Here is a 9,768-nt window from a genome sequence, read left to right on the forward strand (position 1 = left end):
CTCACCCAGGTCCATGTCCTCGGCTGGACGCTGGAGTAGAGGATGCCTTGTTACCACGCATCCCAGCAGCTGTCTTTGGCCTGGGTGGATGCTGTCACAGTTGAAGAACCTTCACGGGGACCTAGAGCGCTGCCTCACTCCTCCGGGCACACGCAGTACAGGGTCTGCGGGCCGAGGAGAAGCGCAGGGTGGGTCCCGGGCGAGGCCTCCCCCCCCAAACCCAGAGCCCCCGCCCCGCCAGGCCCCCCATTCACCAGCGTTTTGTAGTCAATCTGCTGCCGAATGAGTTTATCCTCACTCAGGGAGTAGCGAGCCTCGCCCGTGATGGCGTCGATGGGGCCCTTCTCCATCTGCTGCTTGATGGCGCAGTAGAGCAGGAAGAGCGGCTCCCCCGCGCACTCCTGCAGCGAGAGGCGGGCACATGGATGCCCGTCCCATGGCCAGCTGCCTCCCCACCTCCCCGGCCCGCAGCCCTCCCGCCCAGTGCACCTTCAGAAACTTATGCAGCAGGAACGTGAACCAGTTGGTAAGCATCTTCTCAGCCACTGACTCCGTCCTAGGGCGCAAAGGTTACTGGGGCCCTAGCCGGGCAGGGGAGGGGGCGGTTCAGGGGCCAGGCTGGCGGAGGGTAGGGCTGGGGTTGGGACGTACCTGCGCAGCAACAGCTTTGGATGGTTCTTGCTCTCAAGGTTTTTCTCGATGAGGTCTGCCAGCAGTTGCTTGAGCAGCCCCGTGGCGTAATCGAGGCGGCTCTGGAGGGCCACCATGGTGAGCGAAGCCACGGTGCCGCGGTCCCGCATGGAGAAGCTACTCTGGGCCTCCAACGTGTGAATGAAGGTGAGCACGAAGGCGCGGCTGTGCAGCAGCTGCCCGAACAGGCGCAGAGCCTTCTCGACATTAGGGGGCGTCTGTGAGGGACAGGGGGGGTCAGATGGTGGCGCAGTGGCCCTGGGGATGGCAGGGCGCAGGCAGGCCAGGTAGGGGCTCACATCCAGCTCCTTGAGCACCGGGTGGGCCTCGATGCCTGGGAAGAGCACGCGCACGGCATAGGTCCGGTAGTCCAGGAACGGGATCTGCACCACGTCCATGTGGTTCGTCAGCTCGTTGATGTCTGTCTGCAGCTCAGCAAAGGCTGGGAGGGGCAGGGAGGAAGAGTGAGCAGAGCAAGAGGAGGCCGGCGCCCCGCACCCCCACCCCGCACTGCACCCCCCCTCCAGGCACCTTCCTTGCATTCCAGAGCCACGCGGGACTCCAAGTTGTCCATCTGGAGCTGGAGCCGCTTGAGCGTGCGGTCTGCATCCTGAGTCTTGCGCTTGTAGGCGACCAGCACAGCGGTGATGGCCAGCAGCAAGAGCCCGCCCCCGGCCGCCAGCCCCACCATGGCCGGCAGGGTCAGCGCCCGCTCGGCCGTGATGTGCAGGGTGCCCAGCCAGAACTCCAGGCCGCCCACCAGCACCTGCGGGAGAGGCTCACCATGAGCTGACCCCCACACCCGCCCCACCGGCTCCTGGTGGCCTTCCCACCCCCTACCCACCATGACAGGCTGCCGGCCCGTCTGGCTGGGTGAGTCACACAGGAGTTGCGTGTCCGAGACGGTGAGTGCACATGGCTGGCCCCCAATCAGCACGGTGTAGTTGAGGCGGGAGCTGCCCGCTGCTGCGGGGATCAGATTCTTGCCCTGTGCGTGGAGGGCACGGTCAGCCAGGGCTCCCCCCGCCGCCCCTCCCAGCCCCTGTGCCCCACCAGCACCTTCAACACCACGTGGGAGCCAGGTTTGACATCCAGGACGCCGGAGGGCCCAAGTGGCTCAAAGCTGGGGTCAGGGTAGTAGGTGAAGGAGGACCGGTTGAGGGAGCGGGCTGTCTGCACATGGTCCAGCAGGAAACCAAACTCATCAGGGTGCTCGCCTTGGGCCCGTGGCTGGGGCCGCCCCGGGAAGATGCCAGGGGCCTTACACAGCATGGCAGTGTCGTTGATAACCTGGCACGTCTGTGTGGACAAAGGCGGGCAGTCCAGCACATGAGACCATGCATGGCCGGGGCAGGGGCGGGGCGAGGGCAGCTGGCACTCACATTGGTGGTCTCGATGCCTCGGTACTTGGCCCGGACCCGGGGCTCTTGGACTGTCAGCAGGTGGGTCCCACTGACAGTGATGGCAGTGCTTCCGCTGGGGACAGGGAGGAGGGGCCTCAGACTCTGTCCCCCAATGTCCCCAGCCCATCCCTGGAGAGCTATGAAGGCTGCAGTGGGAGCCTAGGGCCTCCTACAACTCAGGTCGCTGGGCGGGTGCCAGGTGCTCTGTGTCAGGAGGACCCTGCCCCCTCTGCCCATAAGGGCCCAGGTTTAATATATTTTTATTATTTATTTCGGAGAGGGAGGGAGAGGGAGAAAGAGATAGAAACATCAATGATGAGAGAGAGGATCATTGATTGGCTGCCTCCTGTGTGTCCCTTACTTGGGGACCGAGCCCACAATCCAGACATGTGCCCTGACCGGGAATCAAACCATGACCTCCTGGTTCATAGGTCGATGCTCAACCACTGAGCCACGCCGGCCTGGCTAAGGGCTCAGGCTTAGAGGAGGTATAATTTGATGCCAAGGGCCCAGCCATCAGGCAAGGCCCCAGGACAGGAGCTTGGGGACCCATTCTCTCTTCTCTAGAGTCTTACTTGATTATACTCCAGGTGGGCTCAAGGCGAGTGACAGTAGGGTCCTGGGTGTAGGTGTAGAGAACTCCGGGGCTGGAGATGTTAGCACGGTCAATGGCCAGGGTGATGGGGGCCTGGCTGGGGCCCAGGGTGGAAACGGGCGAGATACACACGATTGCTTCGGCATCCCTCCTACATGGCAAGTGGAGAGCTTTGAGTAGGTGGCCCAGGGCCCTCACCGGGCAACCAAATGCCCATCCCAAGACTGGCAGGGCCCTACCCACCTCACAAACTGGCACTCGCCATCTCTCACGATCACTGTGACCGTGCTGCCGGCATCAAGAGAACTTCCAGAGATGGTGAGCCTCGTGCCCCCAGAAGCTGGGCCCCGACTGGGACGCACACGGTTGAATGTCGGGGTCTGTGGGAGAAGCAGCCCTGAGGGGAGGGAGGAGGCAGCCCAGTGCGGGTCTCGCGCCCTCACAGGGGGTGGGTGTGGGAAGGGCCGGGCGGCTCACACACCACAAAGCTGTAGAGCTGCTCTGATTGCGTGCGGAAGTCGGCAGAACAGTCGCCTACACACAGCTCCACGGGCCCCGGCGGTGGGCTGGGCACCAGCGACTCCTCCATCTCACACACGATCCTAGGGGACAGAGAAGGTCAGGGCCAGCCTCGGAGCAGCAGCCTGGGTGCCCGCCCAGCCACACTCACCTCTCGGCGCTGATGTACTCAGCGGGAATGGAATTGCAACGCACGCCGGCCACCCGAAGGCCTACCTCTCGGTAGGTGAGGCCTAGGTTCTCACCCTCGATGGTGACTCGGGTGCCTCCCTCCTTGGGCCCCATGAGTGGGTGAATCTGCAGAGCAGGACAGGAGGTGAGAGGGTGAGCCAGACCGCTGGGTGTCTCGTATGCGGAAGGTGTGGGAGGCTCACCTGGGTGATGCGGGGGTGGCTACAGCGGGTGCCCTTCTGGCTCGGGTGCATCCAGTTGGTCTTGGGGGCCAGACAGTGGGCACGCAACTGGCACCTGTGCTCCGAGATGCACCAGCCACAGTTGAAGCGGGGGTCGGCCTTGAGGCAGAGGCCGCAGCTGGGTCGCTGTGCCCAGCATTTATACAGGATAGCTGCGGGCACAGGGGGCACTGCTGGGGGCGGCTATGGGGAGCCAGGGCCACTCAGGGTCCCCCTGTTAGACCTGGCCCCAGTTCGTGCCAACTCTGCCCTAGGAGGCAAGCTCCTCCACCCCATCTTTTTTTAATACATTTTTATTGATTTCAGAGAGGAAGGGAGAGGGAGAGAGAGAAATATCAATGATGAGAGAGAATCATTGATTGGCTGCCTCCTGCACGCCCCCCACTGGGGACAGAGCCCGCAACCTGGGCATCTGCCTTTGACCGGGAATTGAACCATGACCTCCTGGTTCATAGGCTGACGCTCAACCAGTGAGCCATGTTGGTCGGGAACCTACGCCCCATCTTGCCCCTCACCTCGGAAGGTGGCAGGCTTGTCGATAGGGAAATCTCCATCCCAGACCACAGAGAAGTCCAGCTCAGTGTCACCATACTCGTCACCTTCATAGGAGTACTGGGGGAGAGGGACCACACGACCCCTCAGAAGGTGCCCTGCCACAGCTACTTGAGGCTCCCAGGCCAGTCAGTGAGCTGGGCACAGGCCAGGGAGAGGAGGTGTACAGGCTGGGAGAGTGGGACACAGGTGGGGGGGGTGGGGTACAGGCGGGGGGGGGGAGGCGGGGCACGGGGCCTCACCGAGGCGTTCTGGCACTGCACGCTGCTGCTGTTGAAGCGCACAGCGGGCACACGCTGCTGCCGCCCCTGGACCCGGACCACGCACTCGTAGTTCTTCTGGCCTGACTGCGGCTGCGGCAGGTTCTTGGCCCGCAGGGTAAGGGGTTGCATGACACCCACTGGGATCAGGAGGTCCCCGCTGGGCAGGATCTCAGGGCAGCCCTTGGGGAGGATGGAGAACGCCCATCAGCCACACACCAACTGCTGCCATCCTGGCCCAGCAGGGCGCCAGCCCCGCATTGAGGAGGCTCCAAGGAACCGAGAATCAAAGGCAGAGAAGCCAGAGGCCAGCCCACACGGAGCCCAGCCCCCTCGCGCGCGGCACCCGCCTCACCTCGGGGCTGTGGACCCTGCCCTCCTGGAAGGAGCACTCGTGGGGGTGGCTGGTACACACGTGGCGGTACTTACACCAGTGGCAGGGGTAAGGGCTGCCAACGCAGGACATGCACCTGGTGGGGGCGGGGGAGGCATCAGAAACAACAGAGAAGGCCAGGCTGCCCCCTCGCCACCCCTCCTAGGGGACATAGGGGGAACCGAAGGAAGAAGGCGCCAGGGCACATCTGAGGCTTGCACAACGCAGCAAGGGATGAAGTGACGTGGGGGCAGAGGTCAGCAAGGCCAGTACTCACGACTGATGGAAGCTGCAGTTGTAAAAGACAAAGTCGGTCCCGGCGAACCGCACACCTGTCTCCTTGGAGAGCAGCTGCAGCCGCACAGTGCGCGTGGCCCCTGCAGCAAGCCCAAGGATGGCCGTGAGCCAGCTGGGGACAGACAGTGGCCCCTCCCGAGCAGCCCAGCCACTGACCATGTCCCCTGGTGAGAGCCCGGAGCTCCTGGAGAGAGGGCGAGGGGCAGCGCAACTCCCCGGAGGGCAGCAGGACGGCCTCGTTCTCCGCCACCTCCTCGAAGGCACAGCTCACGCCTGCGCTGAGGTCTGGCACATTGCGCATGGCCACGGTCAGCTGCGGAAGGCAGGGGGCTCAGCAGGGTGCACCCCTCAACACGCACCTGCATTGGCCCCCACACCTCACCCCACTCACTCGCCACTCCACTTACCTGCACCCCGGGCGATGTCACTGACACGTTGTTGGGCCGGACCCGCACCTGGACACACTTGCTCAGCTCTTCCGCAAAGCCATACGGGGCTGAGGCGCCCGGACAGGCCCCTTCTCGACAGCATCTGTGTGGGGTCAGCCACAGCCCATCCCGCATCTGCCCTGGGAGGGCTCTGTCCAAGGCTCACGGGGAGCCTGGGGGAAAAGGGGACAGCCGGCCCCAGCCCACAGCGCCTTGGCCCATGGGGTCCTAGTGACGTCACTTGGGGTGGAGATTCTGCTCATTAGCTGGAGAAAGTGGAAGGGGAGGGAGGGGGAGGCCACAAGGGCCTGGCTGGGAGATGTGAACATGTGGGCAAGGGCAGGTACCACCCTCCCCAACCAACATGCCTGGTGGCTTCTCCCAGGAGCAGAGCCTCCCTGAGCCATCGTCACCACCCAGCCCCACGCCGCCTCCCTCACCTGTGCTGCAGCACACACCAGCCACAGTGCGGGTCCCTGGAGCCCAGGCAGGCCGCGCAGCTCGAGTACTGCTCACACGTCTCCACAGGGAGCTGGCTCACCTGGGGACAACCTTGTCAGCACCCGCCCCGCCCCCCCACAGCCACCCGCCGCCACCGCCTCGGGGCCCACCTGCTTCTCACTCAGGAGGTAGATGTGCTGGTGGTCGGGGCTGAAGAGCAGGTCTCGTAGTATGGGGCTGCCGTCCACCACGGGCACGGTCTCATACAGGTGGGCGTCCTGGGAGCCATCAACTCGGACCTGGGGCCACAAGACCGGGGAAGAGGGACGACAAGCCAGTCTGAGGCCACAGCAGCACCCCATGCGCCCCCGGGCGTCCTCCTCTAGGGCCTCTAGGGCCGGGGACTTCCCAAGTTGTGGCTGAGCTGAAGCCAGGGCGTGGCTCAGCACTTGAACTTTCCCTGACCCCGGGATCCCCAGGGCCAGGGGACGGAGGGCTCAAAGGCCAGCCCCTGGAGGTCCTTGGGGGTGACTCAGCCAGCCAGAAGGAGATAGAGACAGAGATATTATTGATGTCCAGGGATGGGGGACAGGGGTGACATCCAAAGGGGAAGAGGTTTTTAGGGTGATGACAATGTCCTGGAATGAGACGGTGGTGGGGTGGTTAGGGTTGCGCAACTCTGCGAACTTACTAAAAGCCCTGGAATGCATGCTTGGAGCGGGGAAGTGTATGGGATGGGAATTATACCCCAAGGGAGCAGGCTCAGCCCGAGACCTCAGCAGCTCCCTTCAAAAGCCTTCCCCCAGTCACCGACACCTCCCCCGCCCCCCTGGGGATAGCTCTGCAATTGCCTGGCAAACAGGATGAGGAGCGGAAGCCGCCCTGACTCCTGTCCCTTTAGGACATGCCAGAGGTCCCAGGGGCTCATCTCCCCATTTCCCACCAGCCCCGGTCCCAGAACAGCAGCAACTGAGGCCCCACTGCACAGGAACGGGCAGGAGGGCAAAGACGATTATGTCCGCATTCATTTGACTAAGGATCTAGCAACGATGGCTAAACCACGGCCACCTGCTCTCCTCGCAGGGATGCCCCAAGATAGGTCTGGTCTCTGTTCCCACAGCCCTAGCAAGCAGGCGATTCAGGCCAAAGTGAGCATGGGTGCTGGTAGGGGTGGATGGCTGTGGGGGCTGCCCATGGATCCTGGCCAGGCTCCTGGGGCCCAGCCTGGGAAGTCCCCCTTCCCCTACGGGCTGTTGTACTGTTCAGGGTCTCACAGGGCTCGTCCGCACATTCTTGTCCCTACCCCTCATCCCGTATCTCAGTCTGCCCCCATGTCTACATGCCAAGGGGGCCAGGGCGTACCTTCTTCAGACTGCCGCTGCGTGTGCCGATGAAGACCACGGAGTGCTGGTGGTAGGTGTAGGCGGCCACACTAGCCATGCCATCAGTGCTGTCCGCCAGCAGGGGCAGCCCCTCGATCACGTGCAGGCCGCCCAGCGGCTGGTTCAACACCAGCCCGCAGAAGTTCCCATTTATCTGCATGGGCTGGGGAAACAGCAGGAATGCATGTGAGAGTTGAAGCTTGGGGGGCAGCAACTGGACAGAGGCCACAAGACCCCACATTAGGGAAGGGAGCAGGATCTGCAAGTTGTTCCCCACCAGCTAAGACTAACCCTTTGCCCTGCACCCCATAGGAAATTGGGGACCGAGGAGGTGGATGCAGGAAGGAGATGGAGGAGGGAGACGGATGGTGGAGGGAGAGGATGCAGGAGCAGAAAAGGAGAGCGAGGCCTGGGCCTGCAAGTGGTTGACCTATGAACCAGGAAGTCATGGTTCAATTCCCAGTTAGGACATGTGCCCAGGGTTGCAGGCTTGATCCCTAAGGTAGGGTATACAGGAGGCAGCTGATCAATGATTCTCTCTCAACATTGATGTTTCTGTCTGTCTCTCCCTCTCCCTTCCTCTCTGAAATCAATAAAAATCCTATCTAATAAAGACGGAATATGCTAATTGACCCTTATGCCATTGCAAAGTTGGCGGCGCCCACAGCCAATAAAGAGGGAATATGCTTAATTGACTGCAGGGGAGGGCAGTTGGGGGTGACTAGGCCTGCAGGGGAGGGCAGTTGGGGGGAACCAGGCCTGCAGGGGAGGGCAGTTGGGGGGAACCAGGCCTGCAGGGGAGGGCAGTAATGGGCAATCAGGCCAGCAGAGGAGGGCAGTTAGGGGCGACCAGGCCTGCAGGGGAGGGTAGTTAGGGGTGACCAGGCTGGAAGGGGAGGGCAGTTGGGGGTGATCGGGCCTGCAGGGGAGCAGTTGGGCGTCAATCGGGCTGGCAGGGGAGTGGTTAGGGGCAATCAGGCAGGCAGGCAGGCGAGCGGTTGGGAGCCAGCAGTCCCGGATTGTGAGAGGGATGTCCGACTGCCAGTTTAGGCCCGATCCCTGTGGGACATCCCCCCAGGGGTCCCAGATTGGAGAGGGTGCACTGGGCCTCTAGTGTATATATAAAAAAGAGATGGGACAGGCTGGCAGACTGTCACTAACTCAGTGAGGGACACCCAGGAGATGGAGCAAGAAGCAGCAAACTGGGGATGGGTGGAGGGGCAGGAAAAGGGAGGCGTGGTCCACAAGTATAGAGTGGCCGCCAAGAGAGCTGGTGAGAAGGCAGGCAAGGGGAGGAGGAGGAGCAGCAGATGCAGGGAGAGAACGAGAGAGGACAAGCGTCCCTGAGAGTGAGAAGCAGATGTGCCAGGGCTGAAGCCCGCTGTGCTCACAGTGTTGATGCAGGGCAGCTCCTTGTTGAGCAGCCAGGGCAGGGCCAGGGTGCCCTCCCCCCGATAGCATGACTGGATGCGGCGCCGGATGTGAGCATTGATGGTGCTGAGGGTGAAGAGGCAGAGCACGGTCTGCCGGGGCGGGCTGGCCCGGTTCTTCTGGCCCTGTGAGAAGATGGTGAAGAGGACGTCCTCGTCAGCCGGCACACCCAGGGCCTGGGCCAGCAGCAGGCCGGGCTTGGCCAGGTGCGCACTCTGCACCAAGCGGTACTCCACGCCGCGCCAGGAGCAGCCGATGGGAAACTCCACGTAGGAGTAGAACTCCGAGTCCCCGGCGCACATGCGCACGATCTTGGACGTGAAGAATTTCTCGCCCGCTGTGTCCAGCAGCGTCTGCTGGGTGTCCAGCTGCAGCGTCAGGAAGTACACGAAGGAGGCGCTCACGAAGCCGTAGATGTAATAGATGTCAAAGGCGGGGTACAAGGACAGGGTGTCCGAGGGGATCTTGATCTGCGAGGAGACAAACTCATCCTGGTACACCTGGAGAGCAGGTCGAGGAGAGAGCATGGGGTGAGACCTGGCTCTGTCACCTACCTCCCAAACTCTGGCCTCTCAGCCCCTAAACATGGTTCCCCCAGGGCTTCCCTCATGACCTCCCCCCGCCCCCCCCAAACACACAGTCACAGGAGCCCAGAGCAGCCCCATCCTGTGCCTCAGCCCATCCTTCTATCTTTGGGAGCTTGTCCCCTCTAGGACCTGGGCTCTCCCGGAGGTGGAGCCAGGACGGAGTGAAGGCAGGAGGGACACAGGTGCTGGCTCTCGAGGGGCAGGAGGAGAGGCGAGGGGAGGAGGGTAAACAGACAGGCAGGCTCACCCACCAGACTAAACATGTCGGCACTGTCCTCGTCACTGATGAGCTTGCGGGAGCTCAGGGTGGGGAAGTACTCAGACTTGCCGTCCACGGCGGTGCTCACAAACAGCTTGCTGGGCCCCTGACCCTGCTCCACGATGACCCCGGGCCATG

General features: G+C 62.8%; 1 protein-coding gene across 1 annotated transcript in view; it reads right to left on the bottom strand.

Annotated features, from left to right (window-relative positions):
* Positions 1-9,763, bottom strand: part of PLXNA3 (plexin A3) — a gene marked incomplete at its 5' end in the record, with an annotated part of 15,269 nt that extends 5,506 nt beyond the window's left edge. The window contains 26 exon segments of the mRNA XM_023752982.1: positions 8-123; positions 126-164; positions 255-401; positions 490-556; positions 652-908; positions 990-1,132; positions 1,222-1,456; positions 1,535-1,678; positions 1,750-1,989; positions 2,073-2,166; positions 2,669-2,839; positions 2,932-3,068; positions 3,170-3,290; positions 3,359-3,504; positions 3,582-3,772; positions 4,136-4,232; positions 4,415-4,615; positions 4,788-4,902; positions 5,083-5,182; positions 5,259-5,415; positions 5,510-5,633; positions 5,971-6,071; positions 6,142-6,270; positions 7,334-7,516; positions 8,745-9,284; positions 9,623-9,763. Coding sequence (XP_023608750.1) covers positions 8-123; positions 126-164; positions 255-401; positions 490-556; positions 652-908; positions 990-1,132; positions 1,222-1,456; positions 1,535-1,678; positions 1,750-1,989; positions 2,073-2,166; positions 2,669-2,839; positions 2,932-3,068; positions 3,170-3,290; positions 3,359-3,504; positions 3,582-3,772; positions 4,136-4,232; positions 4,415-4,615; positions 4,788-4,902; positions 5,083-5,182; positions 5,259-5,415; positions 5,510-5,633; positions 5,971-6,071; positions 6,142-6,270; positions 7,334-7,516; positions 8,745-9,284; positions 9,623-9,763 — 4,136 coding nt within the window.
* Positions 9,764-9,768: the final 5 nt, after the last annotated feature.

The sequence above is a fragment of the Myotis lucifugus genome, unplaced genomic scaffold, assembly GCF_000147115.1.
Source record: "Myotis lucifugus unplaced genomic scaffold, Myoluc2.0 scaffold_40, whole genome shotgun sequence".
NCBI lineage: Eukaryota > Metazoa > Chordata > Mammalia > Chiroptera > Vespertilionidae > Myotis > Myotis lucifugus.